At 40.5% G+C, this 24,224-nt stretch overlaps 1 protein-coding gene across 2 annotated transcripts in view; it reads right to left on the reverse strand.

The window, feature by feature from the left end:
• Window positions 1-591: 591 nt before the first annotated feature.
• The window catches only part of pola1 (polymerase (DNA directed), alpha 1), a 52,756-nt gene continuing 29,123 nt past the window's right edge, over window positions 592-24,224 (reverse strand). For both annotated transcript variants that reach the window (XM_077555059.1, XM_077555058.1), the window contains exons 35-37: window positions 20,978-21,094; window positions 13,748-13,844; window positions 592-1,282 (exon numbers count right to left, since the gene is read on the reverse strand). In XM_077555059.1, coding sequence (XP_077411185.1) covers window positions 1,146-1,282; window positions 13,748-13,844; window positions 20,978-21,094 — 351 coding nt within the window. In that variant the 3' untranslated portion in view covers window positions 592-1,145. The remainder of the gene's footprint in view (window positions 1,283-13,747; window positions 13,845-20,977; window positions 21,095-24,224) is intronic.

A 24,224-nucleotide genomic window follows, 5' to 3' on the forward strand; every position in this document is an offset into this window, starting at 1 on the left:
CACAATACCTTGTTTGGACGAGTGGAGCTACTTATTACTGCAAAGAAAATATTTGGGTTGACTACCCCTTTATGAATGGCTCATCGTCCGGTGTGGAGTAGCCTCACGGCAATCTGGCCAGTGGCTATTTTTGCTGCTCTGATATGTAGTTATGTGGAGGTGTAATAATGACGTTTTCCCAAGTCATAGTAATGGTATTTGATTGACAGGCGACAGTTGTCCAAGGCATGGTTTCAATTTTTTTTAAACCTTCAAATTTTGCAGGGTTAAATTAACAGCACCCTTTTCTCTGTGCTGTCAAATTTTTACCTCAAACATTCAAAACTATACTGTCTGTCCAAACGAATTACAATTACAACAAAACGTATATTATTAATTTAATAATATTTTCCGTTATAATTCTGCTTGCGTTAGTCATAATGCATCATAAAGAGATGTTACACCCACAATTAACAGTTACATTAATGTCTTTCACAGTGTCCATCAAAAGTAATTGATGTTAAAGCAGCATTAGGTCTACCTAATGTGACCACTGAGTGTGTGTTGAAAGAGGCTGCAGCTAGCAGCACAAATGACAAGATAAACACCACATTTATTTATCTTTTTATTATTTCAGTATCAAAGAGTCTCAACAATATCAAAACGGCAATACAAATGACTAGTAATTACAACACTCGACTGAAAATGACGTGTTAAAAACACAATGTGAAGTGACAATCTGACAAGTTGGGGGAGGGTGAGTGAGAAGGGGTGAAAACAGTTCAACAGAGGCAGTGCAGGAGAAGATTTGCTATTCGATAGCGAGACAAAAGAGTGATGAGATACCAACACGTGTTGCCCCCCTCAGCCAAGTCGACTCCTGCACCTTTTATCATCCGGCCTTTTAACACATAACACACAAACGGATGATGAATGGAGGTAATCAGAACAAGTGATCATTGGTTTCAAGCATCCATTGGTCCAAATGGTCCGAGGTCGCTATCATTATCTAATTAGCGGCTTTCATTTGTCATTTTAATGTCCTTACTCGCTTTTTCTCTGTGTATGATGGGGGTCAATATGTAAGAGGCGTGATTGATTGGGCTTTAAAATGTGCACCAGAACCATGAGATGAACAAAAAACAATATAACCCAACATTAAATTTTTACTTGAGGGAGGAGAAGGCTTGGAAGAGTTTGGCCAGGTTAATTTCTGAGTAGCCGCTGACGGTGAGCGCTTTGTCCGGCACGTCCTTCAGCTTCCGGTAAACATCCTTTTCTTTGTTCCACCAGCCGGCACGAACTAAAGGAGAAGAAATAAAACGACTTTGTTACTGCATGAACTGGATCAAACATTAAACTGAGCAACCTTAATAAATCACCTGAATCCGAATTTACCTGGAGATGCTTTTTGATCTCCCCGTAATACTATCACTTTGAAGGTCGGGATGGCGATAACACAATTGGACTGACCGTTCGATGGCGGCGCGAGCAGAGAGGAACAAGAAATCGATACAAAAGTCCAGCGAGAGCGTTGAGTCGATACCTTGTCTGTTATCCCCTCAGGTGGGCCACCCGTGAGACGACTGATACCATCTATGACAGGATGGCCGCCATTCGCTAAATCTTCCTAACGATACAGCGAGCGAGGAGTGCGCATCAAGTGTCATAAAACCCCGCAATAGCACACTATCGGACACAAGAGGTTTAATGGCGTAGCTGAAGGGAACGCAATTGAGAATATGATTACGCCCTCCTCTTGTGGATGTCCCAAAAAATAAATTCCATTACTGTATATCTAATTACAACATAATTTCCACTATTACCTTACTTTTGCTGATTGTTTGCTTGCCTTTTCCACTTACACTTCCAATACCATCACTTTAAACTTCATTTTGAGCTTGCGGTGCCATGGTGGAAAGTATTTGAGCTACATAAAGTGTAAAACATTTCTTCACCGCTTCCTGTTGCCAAGAGTGTGTGAACATGAAATTTTGTTCCTGCTATTTGGGATCTAAGTAAAATATCACAATCTTACAAGTCAAAATTTAAAGGTAAATGCTTTCAGTGCAGTACAACATGCGTGGCAGTACTGAGGTCTGAGGAAGTGCATTTTTTCCCTCCATAATGCCACAGGGCATTGACTTGTGCATGCACAGATAAAAAAAAAAAAAAAAGCATTTGGCTTACATTGTACGAATATGTTAAAAAAATTAATTAAGTCAACATAGTCTTTTCCTATTTTTTTATTTATTTAATTAAAATTACTTTTTTTAAAAAAATGTTTTTTTATAGAATTTTTATACATGCATGATTCCCGTTTGTCATTTTCCCCCATAATGCACATGCACAAGTCAATACCCTGCTGTGGCATTATGGGAAAAAATGCTAACTTTTTAGCAGTTAGCCTACAAGGACATTCAAACGTCATATTTGTGTATACGTTTAAACATATTTGCAAGTGTGTTCAAACGTATTTGCCAGTCAAAAATGTTTCCGCCACATTGGCAGATCCACACTTCTGTATGCTTTTAAGGGATACTAGACTCATTTCGCCAGTTTCAGCAGTAAGAAGTTAATATTGTGTCAATTCAATTATTATTGTTGACGTACAATTACATTTAAAAACACATTTTACCAATTGCTGTCGACTGAAAATGACATAACATGCTCAGGGCTGAGGCAACGACCAATCATGGCTCAGTTTGCGACTGTCACATGATCAAACCCAGAAAACAGATGATTGGCTCACAGGTTGTATTGTTAACTACATTTTTAACAACTAGCATTTATCTTTATGTATCTAGGATACTTTTACAAAGAACGCTTTCAAAACAACACCTAATTCCAGAAATGGGTTCGTTTTCTGAGGTTGTGGTTACTACTAGTGTTCATTAAACACATTAACACATAAAAGTACCGTAAATACGGGACCCTTAAGCAGGTAATGCATTTCGACATGATGTACTATAAACACACACGCGTGCAAATTGTCCATATGGCCATATCTCCTGTCTTGTCCTTCCTTCCTGCCACATTAGCGGTTGCTGTATAAATAGAAGCCTACCGAGCAGCCACGAGAACAAAGGTTAGATACACAGAAACGCACGCACACACAATACGTGGTTGACTTCAACGGCATCAGCAAGTATCACGAGAACATACTCATGCTAACAGGGAGACGGATGGAAGGAGAAGAAGGAAGACACAAACGATTCTATTTATCTGGGTAATAGAAGGGGGGTGGGTGTAATGATGCATGATCAAGCGAAAGCAATCATGTCATCATTTCTAAAAAGGTAGAAAATCATCCTTCTCCCCCCCTAACCCCCCCCCCCCCCCACACACCATTGCTCTTCTTCCCCTCACTGCTTACTCACCCCAATCACCATCGGTGAATAGATAAAGGATTTAAAAGAGGAACAGAAATAGAATAGAGGAGTTCATACGAATAACTTACAGTAAGGAGATAAGACGGGAAGTTGAGACGAAATTTCCATGAGTACTGTAGTGGCGTTTCTCTACTACTGTAAACTGCAGTCAGTCTTGGAATTTAATTCTTAGGCTGTTTTTAGGGGGCACTATTGTTATGTACAAAAACAAAATATTCTGCTTTTTATTTTTATTACTTTAAATCAATATCACTATTTGTATTTATTTATTTTTAACATTGTTAATTTTTATACCGTATCAGGAGCTCATCTGCCGTCTGTTTTGGCGCTGGTCGTTCGTCGTACCCGCCAATACCTGAACCGTGATTGGACGTTACCTGAGTAACTGTGATGTCATTTTCAGTTGACAACAAGTGGCAAAATGGCCGCAACCTGAGATGGATTAAAACAGGTGGATTTTGCTGCTTAATTCATATTCTACAAATATAATATTAATCAGAATACCGTATTTAGACTAGTGGGGGCACATACAACATATTGTGAAGAAAATTTAGGGGTTGACTTCCCCCTTTAACACGTCAAGTTACATTTTAGCATTGGACCTCTTATTTGCTAGCAGCTTCACCATTTTTGTATATACTGAATTATTGTATAGTTTTTGCTTGAATTTCTTTGCACACTGTCATAATAGCCTCCTAGAATAGCAGTTTCGGTGAGAAATGCCAAAGTTATAGAAATAGACCAACATGTTTTTTTTCCAGGGTCGATACAGATACCAACTATTATTAGTCAAGAAGACCAATAACCGATATTTGGAGCCGATAATTCCTTTCCACTAAAAGGAAATATACTGGTGACTTTTTTTGTTAAACTACAAACTTCAATTTTGTTGAGATGTCTTTAAGAATGTTTATTTAACAACTTTTAAATAAATAAAGTTCCCTGAAGTTAAACACAGTCTTAAATTGATCTATTATCAGCCATCAGATAAAATAAATAAATAAATAAATGAATAAACGCTGATTGCAAACATTCGTCAAAATGCTCAAAATCTGCGCCAATAATTGTCGCGGCCGATGATCGGTTTATGCCTACCGAGTTCCTTGCCACTCATGAAATTCACCCGCATTTGGCGGGTAGGCAGATGCTAATGTCAACCACTGGCTTTAAGATACAATTAATCAACTGTCATTTGCACACAGTCAACCGAATTCTTTCTTAACTCTTTGACCGCCAAAAACGTTTAATAACGTTTAATAAAATCCAAATGAGGGCCGCCAAAAACGTTAACTATGTTTTTTTGGAAACGGGTGGAGGAAAGCCTTGGCCATCTGTCCTGAAAGTATCAAGCAGGTCGAGTTAGTATAATGACTATTTATGGGCACTAGATGGCCGCGATGACTCTCTTTGGACAAGATCGGGTAGGCGTCAGTAGAAGACGTGAGGCGGAGCTAGAGTGTTGAGGGGAGAATGGCTGAGGAAGCGAAAATGGCGACCGGTTGCAAGCAGCTCACGCTTGAGCATTTTTTTCAAAGACGAAAAGCATCGACCAATGCTAAAGAGCACATTGATGACGACGACGATGATGATGTTGACTCCGAGGTTGACGCCGAAGTTGGAAACGTTGACGCGGCGGCTTCGATCACGTCGTAAAGCCTCCCCGGCTAGCGATCTTAACGCCGGAAAACGTGGCGCACAATCGGACGATGAAGAGTACCCCGAGTCCAATGCATATTCATCGGAGGAGTGGGTACAGTCTGATCACGAAGAAGACACTGGTTCTGGACTACGATGCCACCATGAATGGAGTGGATAAGATGGATCAGAACATCTACCACCCGGTATAGGAACTGAAGGACAATGAGGAAGCCAGACGTAACACCACCGTAACGTCACCGTATCATGATCCTAAGAGTAGACTTGATGGCAACATGGCCAAACACACACTGCAGTATATACTTGCTACTCCCCGGAAAAAAGGCCGGCAAGAAAGTGTAGGGTCTGCACGCGAAGGGGCAATCGCAGTGAAACTAATCTGTTGTGCAAATCCTGCTGCGTCCCCTTGCACGCAGGGGAGTGTTACAAAAAGAAAAACTGTATTTGAAACATCCACATAATTGTAAATAGTACCACGGTTGCACACATTTGTAAATAGTTTGCCAAATTGTTTTGTCAAATTGTTACACTGTTGAATGTAAATAAACGTATTTTGCTATCAAAAAACACTTTTTCATTGTTGGTGGTAGTGTTTTACAGAAGTAAAGCACGGTTTAAGTGTTTGTGGCATCATTCATGGGAAAAAAAAGGGTGCATGAAATAATATCGTTTCACAAAAAGCTTGATTTCTCCTTATTTGGGTGAAACTAAGCATTTTCTATTGTTGATTACTGAAAAACGGAATAAGGTAGAAACAAACTTTTTTCTGACGAAAGATGAGAGTTCAATCTTTCATTTGGTAGTATGTGTGTTTCCATAGTCCAAACACAAAATTTTCTGTGGACCTTGAAAGATCAGTCAAAATGCTTAAATCAGCTGGCACCCACAGCATCCCTTTTCTGAAAACGGTTGGCAGTCAAAGAGTTAAAGGGGAAGTCAACCCCCCCCAATAATTTCTTGACAATAATATGTTCTATGCAGCCCCACTAGTCTAAATACGATATTCTGGTTAATATTGCGTTGTGAGTTAAGCAGCAAAATCCAACAGTTTTTAATCAATATCAGAAGGCGGCAATTTTGCCACTTGCTGTCTGGTGAAAATGACATCCCAGCTCAACTTCAGTGAGCTGTGATTGGTCGTTACCAGAGACCTGAGCAACTGTGGTCATTTTCACTCGAAAGCAAGTGGCAAAATGGCCGCCTCCTGAGATGGATAAAAACAGCTGCATTTTGCTGCATACCTCATATTCCACAAATGTAATATTAACCAGAATGTCATGTTTAGACTATTGAGGTCACTTATAACATATTATTGTCAAGAAATGTTAACGGTTGACTTCCACTTTAAGGATCAACAAATCAATTATTATACCAAACTTTTGTCTGATAACATTGATTGTTTGAGAAAACATAATTAGTTTGAATAGGAAAAATGATCAGACACATTTTTCACCATTCAAACGCCCCAGCCCCCCCACAAAAAAATCACACACTCAAACAGTGAGCATATCAGTGGTTATCCGCGCACACTCCAGCAGCACTGGGCACGAGCACGTCAGGGCTCCGCACGCTCTAACTAGGTGTAAATACAATAACAAGCCTGTAATTAAGTGAGCATGATGAAGTTAATGGAGATCGGCCATCGTGTCGGCCGCCTACATGAATATTCTATTAGGCTGGTGGTGGCGGGCAGCTGGAATAGCAGTTAATTTAATCACCACTCTGAGCACGGGGGAAACTTCTTTGTGTGAGTGTAATTGCACAGAATGAATAATTGATTCGACAATCGCACCCACGGACTTGGCCATGCCGCAAAAAGGAGCGGGAGTATGAAGAGAGAGAAGAAGGCGGAGAGAACGGAGAAAGTACAGGCAAATGCACAAGCCAGTAAAAGGGACCATTAGAATAGTGCAGCTCAAAGACAATTTAGTTTTATCAATGTGTCAAAATTACATTACATTAGGGCTCGCGCGCAATCACGGCACCCACGTTCCAAGACGTGGAAGGGAGGAGAAAAAGCAACAGATGCAAAAACGAAAAGTGACAAGAAATGATTGGAACTCGTCGATATGAGATGCCACGGACGGGCGTCGTGTTTTCACGAGCGGGCGCCGGTGGCGTGCGCATAATCTATTAGGAGCTCTCCAGCCGCGGATGAAATTACCTTCATGCTTTACTCAACCGCAGCAATCAGGCACAAAAACCATGTAGATAAGACGTACTCGTACCAACATCATGTTCAAATCGGCAGCCATTCCCGCTTCAATGCGGTCTATTGTGCTTGTTGAGCATATATACAAACAAATACGCACACATTTGAATGCAGCTATAAAGCACAAATTCAACAAAATACAGAAATGGCCACTGAATTTAAACTGCACCAGATTAGCTGTAATTTGTCTGTTCTATTATATTCAATCAAACCCAGGTTAAGAACCACTGTCTTAATAAGCGATTGAAATGTCACAACCCAAGTCAAGCTACCAGTTACGTGCTACGAGGGCTAACTTCAAACTCAAATCAACACAAATCTGTTTCAAATCAACGGAGGAATTTTAAGCCCGTATCCCACTGAGTGGCGAACGTTTACAAAGCTAGCAAATGTTGATTTCTCAACAGGGTTCGTTCAAGATCGCAGGAGCGCACATTCGCTACCTTTGCAAACATTCATTCCTCAGTGGGATACAGGCTTTTAAGTAATATGAACAAAGACTCGAAAACTGGGGTGCCCAAACTATGGCCCAGGGGCTATTTGTGGCCCACCGTCCATTTTCTAGTGTCCCTCAGCATTTATAAAAAATATATTTTGGTAAATGGCACTTCATTTATATAGTGCTCACCGCTTTTTCACCTTACAAGTCCCTCAAAGCACTTTACATTCGACTACTCATTCACCTACTGATGACGCAGCATCAGGAGCAAGTGGGGGTTCAGTATCTTGCTCAAGGATACCTCAACAAGGTCACAATGGCATGGGATCGAACACACAACCTCTGGGTTGCGGGATGACCACTCTACTACTCAGCCATGCCACCCTTTGACAACTACTAATAAACGTGAGCTTTTCTAGATATGCTAACTAACTAAAACTGGATCAATTATTCTCTTCATAACTTCTCATGAATTAAAACATTGCACTTTCAGAAGCTAAAATGATTTCACCCACTGTCAAGGTCTGATTTGTGAACATATTATATTCATGATTAACCAAGAACTTAAAAAAAGAAAATAAGATGCTTTAAAAATAATCTTATTGCCGACTACTCTTGCTTTGGTTCTGGAGATCTGATTAGATCTATCCTAGTGGCATACAAGGCTATTTTGCCACTTGCTGTCAACTGAAGATGACATTAGAGGTGCAACGGTTTCAGATTTTGGTGTAGGATTATTGTCTGAGAAAAAACACACCTCGGTTTTACAGTTTTTACGATTATTGTAGACATAAAAAAAAAAAAAAATCACAGCATCCTTTGAAAATGTTTATTTTTTAACAATAAATAACTAAAAATCAATTTTAAAACAAATACAGCAGATTAGACAGACAGGGCCTGGGCACTATGACAGTATGTACCTTCTTTCATCTTTCAATTTCTTTCCATTTCAACCATACTTACAGATGAAATGTTCGTCCACAGCCTTTAAACTGGCGATTTGTACAGTTTACCACGACACATGTAGGCATTTTGCAGCCATAATGCATATGCCGAGATACGTTTCTTGGGAGTCCCAAAATGGCGGCCCCACAGCTTCAAAAGTCTTGGGCGGCCGTGGATGGTGGAGCTCGCGGGAGCTACCCGCCCTGCCGCGGACCGGAGCGCCGGGGTCGACGGAGCAGCGGCACGGTGTGCCGGTGGTTCCCGGCGGCCGACAGGCCCGACCGTCACGCCCGCCATGCTCGCCGTCGCCTTGTTTCGGCCTTCCCTTTCCCCAGGTCCACTCAACCTGGTCCAGGGCGCCTCGGAACCCTACCCACAGCCGTCGGGTACGCAACTCTCCCCGGGCGGCGTTCAAACCTGAGCCCTGTGTTGTTGTGCGCCCGCTAAATGGGCCGTGTTTAAACAGAAGAGCTATAAACTATGCCGCATGGCTCGTTTTGCACCGCAGGTGAGCGGAAATATCCGATCGGCTGCGGTTATTTAATCCTGACGTTTAAAAACCAAGGTTAATCATAAAACCGGTTAATTGCCGCACTCCTTGATGACGTAAATGTTACTTAGGTCTCGGGTAACATCTAATCACAGTGCAGCTTCAGAAAACTGGTGAGCTGTGATTGGTCGGTGCCAGAGCCCTTAGCAACAGTGATGTCATCTTCAGTCGACAGCAAGTGGCAAAATGGCCGCCCACTGGCGGCCATTTCGCCACTTGCTGTCGACTGAAGATTACATCAATGTTGCTCAGGTTGCAGGTAACAACCAATCACAGCTCACCTAGCTTCATAACTCTTATTCCACAAATGTAATATTAATCAGAATGTCATGTTTGGACTAGTGAGGTCACATATAACATTTTTGTCAAGAAATGTTGACTTCCATTTTAACAAGTGTTAAAAAATAACCCACCACTAAAATAACTAACACATAATTCCTTGATTTATTAGTTTTAGTGTATTTAATAACATTGGACAATGTTGAAGTGGCCCTTCAATTTTTTGGTATTTGGCCCCCAAAGGAAAAAAGTCCAAAAGGACACCAGTGCTCTAAAAGCAAGTGTTTTTCACTATCAGCACTAACTATACAATCAATGTATTGATATATATTTTTTTAAAAGTTCCACATTGCATGCACACGTTCTTACGCAAAAAGTACTCCACACACAGAGTATAGAATTGTATGTCTCATCCCTGTAATCTCAGCAATGTGGCCCCAGGGTGTGTAATGCAGTAATATGTGGTATTACGGCCACAAGATGGAGGATAACACCTTAAACCTATACTTTCTATCAGCATGAAGGTGTTTGTGTGTGTGTTTTCAGGAATAATGTTTTATTTTTTACAGACATTTCTTGAACCCCAAATGACTGTCAGTCAGATCATTATCACAAAGACACAGGGACAGTCATGGTTATCCTTTTCAGGGCTTCTCCAATACAGAGTGAATGAAGGTGAGGTCTAAAGCTGAAGGTGTTTTCAAGGACAACTATGGCAGCAAATAAGAGATACTTACTCTAAACATTAAAACAATGTAAAAAGAAAAACTAAACATTAAAACAATATAAAAATAAAAAAGGCTTAAAATACAATGTATTATTCAATTTGTTTGAAAACCAGGTCCCACGTAAATCAGTGTTGTACTGTGCAAGTTTCTATTACGATACACGCATGGAAAAATAAAATACAATAGAGTATCCAATAATTAACTGCTCCGAAACTTCACAGAAATGCCAATATATTGGCGATAAAGTTATGATGTGAAGCTTACAAACATAAAAGTATAGAGCAGGGTACTAATTGATGTGAAGGGCTACCTATTTGACACACTTCTGAAATATTTTTTTCCCTCAAATTAATGTGCAGTATATCTAACTTTATAGCTATAGTTAGATGGGAATTAGAAATATATATATATATATTTTTTTTACATATTTAGTTTTTCTGACAAAAAGTGCATAAAAAAAAGCATACAGTCAGGGTACAGTCACAACTAAAACAACATTAAAATTATTCTTATTATTACATCTATATAATTAAATTGGAAGTTATTTAAAAGATTTGATGTGCGGAAAGAAAAAAAAATATGTTATTGTATTATTTAAACACTTTGATAACAAGGACCATTAATGGTCCCTAGTGTTCAAATTGGTAAAGGTGGTGCCTCAAGGGTTAATAAGAAATTACTAGAATATAGTTTTATTAGTAATTAATTGTATTCATTATTATGATTGCTCACAATATTTCTACATGAATCTTTGCCACGTTCACATTTTGCAAATGATCACTTCTACAACATTCTTAGAAAATCACAATGTCCCATAACTGGTGTGCTTGAGGACTACCTAGCACCACGTTGGTGACCCCTGATTTCGATGATGTGAAACATTATTGCCCTTCTAATTTGACATCAAGTTCACTTTGCAAATGTAAAATGGACAGCTTACAGAATGTGTCACATTATCTTGCATAGGGACGTACGATACAAGAGTGAACAAAAAAAAGAATAAGTGGCCGCAAAGCTCAGCAAAATAAAGGGAGGCGAGTCAAGAAGTGATTGGCAATGATTGCTTGCATCTCGGCTTCGACAAAAATATAATAAGAAAGCAGAAGTGGTGGGCTATAATCACGTTAGTAGCCCTGCACTGGTCCAATCCCTTTATTTTAGCGCCTTCCATCATCTGAGTGGTCATCTGCTGATTACAAGTTATATTTACCTCTGCTGTCTCACTCCTGGCTGCCACACAGCCCCTGGCATTCAGGCATACATACATAAATATTTAATCAAATAAATAAATCACTCGGCGGAGCGGCCCTTTCTAATCAAGTGACATCAATCAGGGAGAACTATGGGTAAAGAGGCCTTGTGGCTTCCGCCTACCGCGCGCACCCACAGACTGGAGTAGCGTCTATTTGAGTCCAGGGAGGGAGGGGGGGGGGGAGATATACGCTCCATGTCCCATTACAGGAGAAGGGCTATCCTTTCGTCAGCGCGCCCATTACTTCCCCTATCATTTCTCCAAATCTAAAACCTGTTTTCAATCAACACAGCCAAACGAGTGCCTGTCTAAGAGTGAGAGCGAACGGGGAGAGAGCGGGAAAGGTGGACAGTGAGGGAAGGGCTGGGAGAGAGCGATGGAGGGCTCTTTCCGACGTTCTCCCGGTGATTGGAGCATTTTGCATTCTGTACGTGTGTGTGATTGAATCCGTCTCCTAAATTAGGGCTGTTGACTCGAGGAGATGAATGTCCTTAACCCCCCCTTCCAATGTACAATGCCCATACTTTGGTGTGTGTGTCTGCGTGTGCATGGGGCAGCAATGATGAATATTTTAAGTGCAGCCTGGGTAACCGGCTTACTTTGAGCCATTGATTGTTAATGCTACGTTACATTTACAGTATATGTCAGCAAACATTGATGGGGGCATTAAAATTCAAACTGCACTTTCACTGCTTTGATTTCAATTTCCACTGCAGAGGTCTAACACAAACAGCAAAAATGAATAAAATATCACAGCATTTAAGCTAGGTGTTTTTCACAAACTACATGCACAAAACTTAAGATACAAACTAAAAACAAAACAGCTCCATAAAATGTGGGGCGTTTCGACCACAGCTACATTAAATTGTAAATTTACACAAATTCATATACTCAAAATGTTTTTACTTTGCCACAATAAAAGGACAGTTGTAGGATTTGGTGTCATCCAGTGGTGAACTCATATTTCGTTCATTTGAAAAACACAATATTAATTTCAATATCATGCAAAAAGCATCTCGTGGTAGTTGCAGCTTGTGTCGGATCCAATGGGTTGCCCGCCGTTTACCTTCCACAGCTGGGGCCTGCAGGTGGTCGTCGCTGAGTCCCGTGATTTAGGCTCGTACCGCTAGTCTCCCTCTACTTTGCTGTCCCTAGCTTTGCTAGCTTCTCCTGTTAGCTGCTCTTGTTAGACACTCCAGCTAGTTCTTGCTAGTCGTTCTCGTTAGACGCTCCAGATAGTTCTTGCTAGTCGCTCGTTTGTCACTCCAGCTACTTCTTGCTTGCTGCTCGTTAGCTGCTTCACCTAGCTCTTGCTCGCCGCTCCCGCTAGCTCCTACTAACTGGGCCGCTCGCTCGCACACTCCAAATAATTGGTAGTAATTGGTGGTAGGCTTGCGAAGTGTGCTCTCAAAATTGTTGCATTCTATTAGTTCACCACTAGATGACATTAAATCCTATACATTGTCTCTTTAAATAAGATGGTACTAGGATGTACAACAGCCGTGTCCAAACTTTTTCTTCCAAGGGTTGCATAAAGAAAAGATTATGGATGCAAGGGCCTCTGACATTCCTCACCTTGTTGATGCTCAATATTTACTATTACTATTACTAATGTGAGCATGCTGTGGACCAGAAAGTGAAACAACCTATCTTTATCAGGTCATTATTAATTGAAAGTTTGTAAGTATATTAGTTGTAAATTGTTTCTTTGCGTTTGTGCATATGCAGAAAAGCTCCATGTAAAATTGGGGGGGCTAGATCACCAAATAATTCCCGGGCAAGGCCCCTGTTGCTGCTCACCGCTCCCTCAGGGGATGGGTTAAATACGGAGAACGAATTTCGCCCCACTTAGGTAGGTGTGACAATCAGTGGTACTTCAACTACTTCAAAATAGAGTTGTTGTGATCCAATCGGATGATCAGACATTGGGGGAGAAGGATTGGCTTAAAATTTTAAAAAACTAAACAGAAAATTAAACATCACTTTGTAAAGTATGTATTAGTAGGGACAAATAACAACAGTAAGTGTTGCTGTAGTCCGTTGTTACTTTCCACGGCCGCATAATTTCATAGTTTGGCTGGTCCTGCGACTTACACTCAGGTACGTATATGTTGAAATTAGCACCCAAAATCTCTGCTCCCAACCGTGTTGACTCCATTTTGGCAGTTGCCGAACACTTTTGGTGCGTCACCACTAGTGGCCAGAAGGTGGCTGTAATGCACCAAAAGCACCCGCCAAAAGGAAGTAGAAGAAGAATGTATAAATGAGAAGAGGGAGGATTCTCAAAAATGGTTTAGTTAGTTATTTTTTCCTACCTTTTTCTTCTCCTTGTAGTAATTTGGTCACTGCATGGTCCCAGTCGAAGATGAACCTGTAGAAGCAGATCTGGTTGTAGAGGGCCTTCTCAGAGTACTGCAAACAGAAACAAACAAACCCATTAAAACTTTATGAGAAAACGCTGAAGAAGAAGAAAGGCATGGAACATCTCAGTTCCTCTGCGTGAAGCAAGAAATATGCGTGTTTTTAATCTTTAGTGCAATTAACTGGGGGCGGATGACAATGAGCAACACTGAGCCGTGCAAACGGAGGAGGGTAAAGAAAGAAAGAGGAGTGAGATAAACAGAATGAGATACAGATGCGAAGAATGAAAAGAAGGGACCAGGACTGAAATACCCTCCCTCCTAATAGTTTGTTGTGATAAGCCATTGTGAGCCAAGAACGCCAACAGCCGAGGCTGTCAATTTGATTAGCCATTATAATGCATGTTTAATTGCAGTTATTGGATCGTCATTTCCCCGCTACACTGGAGAGGCCACGCTAAGCCGCGACCCCACACCGGCGTCAGGTGTGTGCAGAGTGCTTTATTATTACCGCCGGGAGAAAGAATCCCCCGACAATTCCCGCGTGTCACCGCTGGAGCGTGCGTGTACCCATTATACCTGCCAATCGACCACCGGCGTAATTGTAATTTCAGTTTTTACTGTGGCGGCATAATCAAGTGGCAAGAGTGTCTAATGTAGCTCAGTGCCAAATATGATGAGTGAGTGTGTGTGTGTGTAAGGGGGACGGAGGTGTTTAATGGCCGTCAACGGCTGCATGCGTGGAACGCGCAGCTGTTGACCGCTGATGCGCTTCCTTGCCAACAACCGAACCATGCAGGACCGATAATGGAGCCTTGCTATTGGTTGCCAAGGTTGTGTAAGCGCAGTCGCACGCCATCTTGAAAAGCAAGAACATACGCACACACATTCAAACAATATAATGCTGATTACAGACAAGCCAATTGTTGCTTTCTGATTGACTGACAGGTGTCAGAAAGGCGTGGCTAAAATATTACAGGGTTGTTATTGAATTTGTAGCACCTCAACCCAACCTTTCTTCGGCATACACGTACGTACGGCCGCCTCGTCATTCGGCTCGCCGCTTTGTTCCCGCACTGACACCATTTCAATTTGCTCCACAAATCTGCAGCATTTTCAGCCTGACTGCCTAAGGAGCAAACCAGCTGTGAAATTGCCTCTCTCCCGGGAGCGCAGGACCCCCCCTCACACCCCCTTCATCGCCACGTCGTACCCCCTTGCTTGTCTTTGTCCCCTAGTGACTCAACCTCCCACCCGCCACCACAAATGCATGCACAAACAACAGTTATGAAAAAAAAACGTTATAAGGAAAAATATGAATCTAAGAAAAAAAAAAAAGTCCAAATGGATCCCTGAATCATTCCGCACCCCTCTGGAGTTGCTCACAGAACAAAAAATGAGCACTCAAAACTTGCGCGTAGTCTTAAAAAACCTGTCGCCACCATTTGAGGTACACATACAACCTCCAAAGATCACTAGTATTCGCTATCAAATATTTTTAGAGTCGATTATTCTATTAATTCCATCGATTAATTGAATAATGGGTTAAATTTTGCAATACAAAATAATTTTCCCTAACTACTGTTTATTAACCAATCATTGCTTCTTTAGTGATAAAAACAACAACAACTAAACATCAATTAAGCAATATCACCAAACTTTTTGAAAGCGATTCATCCAGTATCTCTTACTTTGATTAAACACAAAACATAATCAGTCTAATGTGATGAAGCGCTGTACTATAGAAATCAGAGAATAATTATTGTTGAGAGACTAAAATTGGAGTATTTGGACAATTTAAATATAAAATAATGAAAACGTTAAAAATAATAAAAATAAAATGGTATAAATAAAATAACATCATTCAAAAAGGTAAATGGGGATGTTCGATACCACTTTTCTCATGAGTAGTCACCGATACTAAATCCAAGTACAGACACCACTAGTACTTTTGATACATAAAATTTCCCTTAAAAAAAAAAAACACTGACAGATAATTTTTAAGAAAGACCTATACATCCCAATATAGCACTTTTCCTTAAAATTGCATGGCATTACTGGCAATATTAAATTCTTCTAATTTCTAGTCCCTGATCATAAAATGGCCATAAGAGTGTGGCAGATACTGGCAAGTACAGCCCAATTCTGTTACCTGTTATCGGTACTCACCCATCCCTTAAATTAAGCAACGGCTCTAAACGAATATTTGATTATTAAAATTAGGGATGAGCAAGTACAGATACCGCCGATACCAGCCCTATTTTAAGGTACCGGTACTCGAAACAGTGACCGATACTGGTATCTTGTGGCCGTTTTACGATCAGGAAATTAGAAGAATAGAAAACTGCCATTTATTCATGCAATTTTAAAGAAAAATGGATGTTTCTTTAAAATGATGGTCCACCATAATTGGTGCCAGTAAATCCAGTTTTCCAGCGAACCTTGCATTCAAGCTATGACGCCGCCCAAGCCTACAACATCACCCGTCTCACGAGTGCAGCTGTGAGAAGCAAGCGAGGAAGACGGCAAGACGCCAACATACATTTTCTCTCAGTTGTAACTCCAGCACAACTTTTTTTTTTTTTTAGATGCAATAAGCGTTTATTGCCGGCCGAGCTGGTCGCGCTGATCAGCGTTACAAGACACCATAATGAGTCAATATATGTAAATCTTTACTAGGCAAACACGACGGGAAACAAAAGCATTTAACTAGTGCTCTTGCCCGCAAGCCTCCAACCATTGAGTAGCGGTAATTTCTCTATATTGAAAGGCATAATTGCCTGCTATTTGAAGATATTCATGCCCAATTTTTGAAATTAATTTCAATTGGGGAGAAATGTAGAAATGTCAGCTCCAGTGAAAGGGATTTGATTTCAATTATCCTCACTCAAAGGACTGTGATTTCCAAATACACTTAAGCAAAATTATGACAAGAATTTTCGTTCGGCAAAATTCAGTGTTTAAAGAGCGATTAGGCGATAATGGGGCAGCTTTGAGGCGGCGCTGAATGCAGCCGTCTCCCTCTGAAAGGCACTCAATTATCTCTGATTGCTCCCGCTATAATGTATCAAATAGAGATACCTGCTATTGCCGTAATTTGTGTGAAAATTAACACGGTGCAATTTCCACTAGAGGGAAAAAGGGAGCTCTAATGGGCGCCTGAGCGTACATCAATAAAACGGGCGGGTCGTGGAGGGATGGTGGAGGAGGAGGAGAGAATAAGTGGGAGAGCTAACAAGGGAGCGGAGGGAAAGAAAGTGAAAAGAAAAGAGCAGGGGCAAGAAAGCGGTGAATAAAAAGGGAAAGAAAGGGAAAGTCAGGAGAGATTTGAAACAAGGTGTGGAAGAAGAGGCTATTTGAGTTAAGCACTGCGCATGTGGGTGGCAGCAATGCCGGGAACGATAGAAAGGAACAGCAAGGGAGAGAGGAAGAGAAAGAAATTTAATTTACTGAAAATATTACAAATTGCACCTGTGCATAACTCCCCCAAATTACCAACCAATCAAGGCAGAGTGCCTATTACTTGACAATTACATGGAGATCAGATCACACTCTCAATCTGAGTCCAGCCAGAGAGGGTGGAGGAGTAAAAGGCATGGATGGAGAGATGGATGGGAGGGAGGGAGGGAGGTAAGAGAAGCGAGCAGAAGCGGCCCCCACTGTGATGGTAAATGTACCGTGATGCTAAACAGAAAAAAGGACCAAACAACAAGTGTATTTACATTCTGCTGGCGGATGCTGCAACAAGAAAACCTGATTGTGTTTCTGGCTCATCAATCATGAATTATATTAATAACGCTATTATCTACACTGATATAGTAGATTAATCTAACATGAAAAAAATAAGTGAAAGTGATAATGTGGCAGGGATAAAAATAAAAATAAAAGAACTCAGAGGCCGACATTGGTCTCTTTAGGTGTCTGAACAGTGAATTTACCAATTCAAAATTAACTTACAATTACGTACAAAAGTTCAAAATATCCCAAGAGAAGTCAGGGCAAAGTAGGGAATCAAGTCAATCTTCACACTTAAACCCTAATGAGCATGCACTTGAGTAGTAATTTGCAGAACTAGGGCTGGACAATTTTGAAAAAATAATTTGTGATTATCTTGCCTCAATATTGCAATTGCGATTTAAAGGTCTTCCAAATGTATTTCATAAAGTGGAAGTCAACCTTAAACATTTCTTGACAATAATATGGTATGTGATCTCACTAGTCTAACATGGCATTCTGATTAATATTACATTTTTGAAACATGAGTTATGAAGCAAAATCCAAACATTTTTATCCATCTCAAGGGGGTGGCCATTTTGCCACTTGCTGTCGACTGAAGATGACATCACAGTTGTTTAGGGCTCAGGCAACAACCAATCAGAGCTCACCTGTTTTCTAAAGCTACGTTGTGATTGTTTGTTACCTGCAACCTGAGCAACATTGATGTAATCTTCAGTCGACAGCAAGTGGCAAAATGGCCGCCCCTAGATGGATAAAAACGGCTGGATTTTGCTGCTTAACTCATATTCCACTAACGCAATATTAACCAGAATACCAAAGTTATTAGGTTGACTTTCCCTTTAACAAACACAAGCAATAAACAATCAGATTTATTATACATAAAGGTTTTGGTACACTAGGTTAATCTTATGCTAAAATAAAGGCAAATATACCGTGAATTAATATGACAGTTTGCATACATCAATTAGACTTGAGGGGGGCATAGGACGAATGACAATAGAAATAGATGGAATAACCAACAGAATAATAAATTCTAAAAAGATTTGTTTGTGACAGTTCTAGTGAATTTGACTAAATTCAGACCTATTTAGCACACAAATTGTTTTCAGGCTGGGCTTAGTGTCATGTGTTTGTATTCACAACAAAGAACAGCTAATGCTAAAGTTAAATGTGAACCTTAGCTTGGAGCCACAGGCAGAAACATATAGTATGAAAAAGAGTTTACCAAGGAGTAATATGTTCTTTGTAATGTATTTTCTGCCATTAAAAATGTTATTGACCCTGTTCAATACCCTCAAATGTTTGGAAGACACAATGGAGAAATGTTAATTTTGGGGCGCATGCGTGATGTTGATAGCCAAGTACGTTAGCATTGTTAAGCTAACATGGGTCAAATAGGAGGTGCATTTATTCAAAATTCTTATACCAGTGGTAATGCCCTTGACTACCTGTTCTTAAAATAATGTGCTCACTGTCAACAGTGGATATGCAGTAGCCTCAACAGTACTGCAGCTGGCTGTCTTCCTTATCGTTGGCCTTGCGAGTAATATGTAATGACAAAGTGTGGTGCTAAACATTATGCTCGGGAGATGGTAAAACGTAGAGAGTCTGCGACGCGTGTGGTAGAGAAACGATGGATGAGTTAGCGCGGGAGAGTTTTTATTCATCCTGCAGTTTAAAGTGCCACAAGGCCTCAGGTACACCAACAGCCTCCTAAGTGGCTACAGTGACAGGAGAAATTGGGCTTCTGGGTTACAATCTGTCGCCACAGAGTCACAGACAGCAAAGCATTGAGCGCAGTGGATTATAAAAAAGAAAAAGAAAGAAAGAAAAACTGACAGGAGAGTTAGGGCAATGGTTAAAAAGGAATGGGGCTGAGGAAAGACCGACTGGACAGTTAAGAGGGAGAGTGTTTTTAAATCCAGTGGTCAAGCTAACAAAGTGTTCAGAAGGTGGCTACCAGTTCCAAAAACACCATGTAGCAGACGTGTGGAACCATAACAGCAATGTGCCCAGTGACAAAAATGAGTTTGGCATTCCTACTTTAAACGGTCCATGTGGATGAAGTTTTTAAGGTGATATCAAGTAGGCACGAGACAGCATTTCCACAAAATGAAAATATGTCAAAATGCAAAGTCTGGTTGGAAAGGCCACTGAAACCTAAGTACAAATAAGGGGGCAAGAATTGTGAAAATCGGATGAAGCATTCTGGAGAAATTGAGCTTTTTGTGTGGGAGAATTGGCCTTTTTGAGGAATGTTTTTGTGTGATATTGTCTTCAAAAAAATCTGATCGAAAAACAACATTACTAGTATTTCTCAACTTTCTCCTTGCTTATTTTTTTGGTCTTCTACTCAGGTACGCCCTTATCTGATTGGGTTGGCTGACAAGTTTCAGTTCAAATTACCCACCAATTTTTTGAGCAGGCCAGAATTCAGAGATGTCAACGGGTCAAAATGAGTGTCATGTTTCAAATGTTCTAAAAAGTCAACTATTTAAAGAAAAAAAAAGCGATGTATATAAAGCAAAAGCTGTTTTAAATATTCTGAGTTCTTTACAACCCAATTCTTTCTTTCTTATTTTTAACTAATTCAAACCCCAAAACTGTTTTATTTTTTTTAAATTTAGTTTTATGCAAGAGCAAACAAAAGGCTTTGAGGAAGCTTCTGACATAAAGAGGTGGCTTAAAGCAATGGTAGTTATTACAAAAAACGGCCAGCAGGTGGCAGCAGTGTATAAGAGATCAGCCAGGGCCATGTTGCAAAAAAGTCTTTTTGACTGTTTTAAACAGGAATGTTAATAATGATGAAACTTAGCTATATTCTAATCCTAATTGCTGCAAAAAGGAAACAGATACAAATGTACTTTTTTTTCCTGATGAAAGAAGAGACTATAATCTTTCTTTTGGTAGGTTCCATGTTTTTATAGCAATAGAACACAATATTCCGTGGGGCTTGCAAAATCAGTCGAAGTCGAAGGGGGTTGCTTCAGGAAAATGGCTGGGTGTGAATGAGTTAAACACCAGTGCATAATTTTGTAAATTCAGATTGTAATTTTGCTCACTAAATCCATTATCCATTTTATAATTCTTGAACATTAATACGTTTTCATTGTAAATCCCATTTAGGAGCAAGTAATAATTTGGACCGCAGCGTACAATCACAATAACATAATATTGTAATCACATTTTGACTTATCTTTGTTAAGCAACAAATATTGATATAGCTTTTGTATTACATTTTATTATATGCTGGCGTACTTAATGAGGTGTTTGTAGACGTGAAATATAACATTGATCCACAGATGTGTGTACCCTGCATGTGGAGACTTTCCAGCTCCACAGCACCATCTCCTGGACAAACCTGCCAGTAATTACAGTGTGTTTGTGTGTGGATTGATGTCTAAATCAACCCAAACAGTGATGAGGGCCGGGGTGCTTGTGAGTTACCTCGGGTCTGAGGGTCGCTCTGCTGCAACTTGGGCAGATGGGTCCATGGCGGGAGAAGGCAATAGGCAAGCGCCTGATCCTGTTCTGACAAGCCTGGTCCTCACACACCAACCAGCTCTTAAATAGACACACACACACACACATGGACACTTTTGATAGTACTCAGGGGTAAGCAGTATTTTCAACAGGGGGCAGATCTAACAAATTGTGTAGAAAAAAACATAAATGTGACAGATTAAGTCAATTTGAGCAATCAGGCAACAGATAGATTTCAGAGGGTTTGTGCTACTATGGTCTCAGCCCTTTTCTTTTTTTTTATGTCTAAAAATATTACTGTATGCCTTAGTCTTACTCTTGACATTAACACATTCACTGCCATAGATGGCTTTAGACGTCAAAAACAATTTTTTTTACTGGGCTGGCAGTGAATGAGTTAAGGTTGTCATGAGATTGCCCCACTCCATTTTACTTTATCTAGTTCATCCCAGCATGCAGCACTGCATTTAGGAGGGATGATGCTTCCTCCAGAAACAAGTTATAGATCTCCAAAATATAACCAGCTCACTTAAAAAAAAAAAAGCGCACAAGGCAGGTCCGCTACCACAGGAGGTGGAATTTGAGATTGATTGGTTTATTGTAAAACGAATGCGAAGATACAAGAGGAGTCTGTGGAATGCCTGCTGGACACAGTAGACATCACTCACAGTTTGAGGTTGAACAGTGCTGCTGCTTCCAATAATACTCCAAGGGCAATCATAATTCATCTTAGAATGAGATTTGCTCAAAACACAGTTTTGGGGGAGAAAAAAACCCAATATCCCCAAAAAACGCAATAGTAAATGACCTACGAGTTGTGACTAAAAATAAATTGCTCAAACATCGACATTATATGGAAACTGCATTCCATGTCTTTCAATTTAGCTTTAAAAACATTTAAGAACACTAGTTCCTTGAATTTCAACATTTTCCCAAATTGCTTCAAGAACACAGGACAGGAACAAATTTTTAAAACAAAACAAGCACAAACTCACCCACAACCCTAATTAGCGGTATACAAAATGGATGAATAGATAGAATGTATCCTTCTTTGTGCACTTGCCAGACAGGCAGCACTGTGGGCACCCATAGTGAGGACCCCCACCGGGTTGAGTTAGTGACCCTGGACAGGTGCTATGGCCTGACTATCTCAATAGGTCTCTTACAAGCAGCCCACCCACCCCCAATAGCGTCTTATGCCCTGTTATTACTAAATGGGGAGGGGAGGGAGGGGGGTTAATGCCCAACTAATGACAGAGCGTAAGAACCACAGTCATCAATGCCCAGACTTCCTTCCTTCCATTCACTAACTCCAAATAACCCCCCTAAACACCTGCAACCTCAACACCACCAAAGTGGTGATTCCAATAGACCGAAAAGTTAAAACATTACTGATGTAATTATGCAAATTGGATTCAATCTATAGATTAGATTGATAGACAAAGAGACAGACAGAAATTTGAAACAAGGAATTCATGAGGAGCAAAGAGGTGCGCGGGGTGCCATCTAATCAAGGTGTTTTGCCGGAGTTGGGAGTGGAGGTGTACAGTTTGACGTGGGCGGCATAAAGGCCCATAATTGCATAATTATATGAATGGATACATGACAGACTGCATGCAGACGTCAAAATGACTTCTACATAATTTAACTAAACAAGGCACGAACAGGACAAGGCAGGGTCCTCGGAAATAACTGTTCGTCAAAAACCTTCCGGTCCGCTGAACCGCTTTCCTCATTTTCGTCTTCAGTGGTTGCAAAACATATCCATGTTCTGCCATCTTTTAAAATAATTTGGTCTGCCATTTTAATATTTGAAAACCCTTATGCAAGGCTCAAAATAACTTTTTTCTTTGTGGCGCAGTTTTGCTTATCAATCGACTGACGTACACTGTAATGTTTTCATTTCCAGTTTCAGTCCTATTAGCAGTGCAACATAGTAAAAAACATACTTATCATTAAATTGCTTATTATTTCGCTGTTCAAAGTTGTATAGTCTCCGCTTTAATGCAGATAAAGCCAGACTTACGGGAAAAGCGCTCTATGTAAATCTTTTGTTAGCTTAGGAATTAGCAAATTAGCATGGCTTCTGTGTCTTTCCTCGTCATCCCTTCATGAGTATGATACTTGTCAGAAATGTAGCTTATTCGCTGTCACAGAGGCACTAATTACTGACTTAGGAGCAACTCCACAATATGTTTAGCCGCACGAGTAGCCAGACGGTGCTCGTTGCTAGCTAGCTAGCTAACTGGTGCTGCGTAAAGTAGCTAATGCTAGGGCTGTGCAGATCGATCCAAGTATCGCTAGTTGATACTAACGTGAGTATCAGTATTTTTGGTCAAAAATTAGACTGACCCGTTACTTGGGTCAATTTGACCCAATTATTATTATTTATTTTTTTTACAAAACAACACATTTCTTCGTGCAAAACACCCCCCAAAATTGGGTTGTTTTGTCAAACATAACATGATTTTTTTTTGGGGGAGGGGGGGGGGGGGAGTGTTGTTTTGTACAAAACAACCAATTAGTTTGTGGTGTTTTGTGTGTTATTCATTTGACCCAATTTTGGGGGTTAAATAAATAACTCAAAAAGTTGGGTTTGGTCCCTTTAAGATTCAATCTTGGTTATGATTGGACCAACTGAGTGCACCAATCTTGCCTCACCCCTGACTACCCGCGGTAAAAGTGGCGTGAGCTTTTGGTGACCGTCTTCGTCTCGGCGGTTGATTTTTAGTTTAGCTATTAAGCGTGTTTTGACGAGGCACAAAATTAAAATTTTAAGGTTCTGATGGTGTAATTGTTTGAGCTCGATTGTTAATGTTAACATGTAGTCAGCATGAATCCAGTAACAGTGCGACCACATTCACACCAAACACTTGTCTGCAAAAATTGGCAGCTCCAGACCTAAAATTTATCTACTTTACAAAGACATGCAACCCCACACAGACTTAAGCTCACACACACACTGAATAAAGCTCAAACGGTTCCACTTTGTTCGCCCCGCTTAATCAAAGCTTCTCAATTCAACACTTTGACCTTTTGTTCGAAACAGGATTATCACCTTCTCCTGTCTTCATTCACCCTTTCTCCCTTCCCAACTTCTCGTCTTGCCCCTCAGCCTGTTTCCAGGGGCGACCTGCACATTGAGGGTAATTGCAATAATTTGTTAAATGCCATGGCAACGGTGCTTTGATGGGAGGGGTTAAAGAAGAAG

The sequence above is a fragment of the Vanacampus margaritifer genome, chromosome 20 (genome assembly GCF_051991255.1).
Source record: "Vanacampus margaritifer isolate UIUO_Vmar chromosome 20, RoL_Vmar_1.0, whole genome shotgun sequence".
Taxonomy (NCBI): domain Eukaryota; kingdom Metazoa; phylum Chordata; class Actinopteri; order Syngnathiformes; family Syngnathidae; genus Vanacampus; species Vanacampus margaritifer.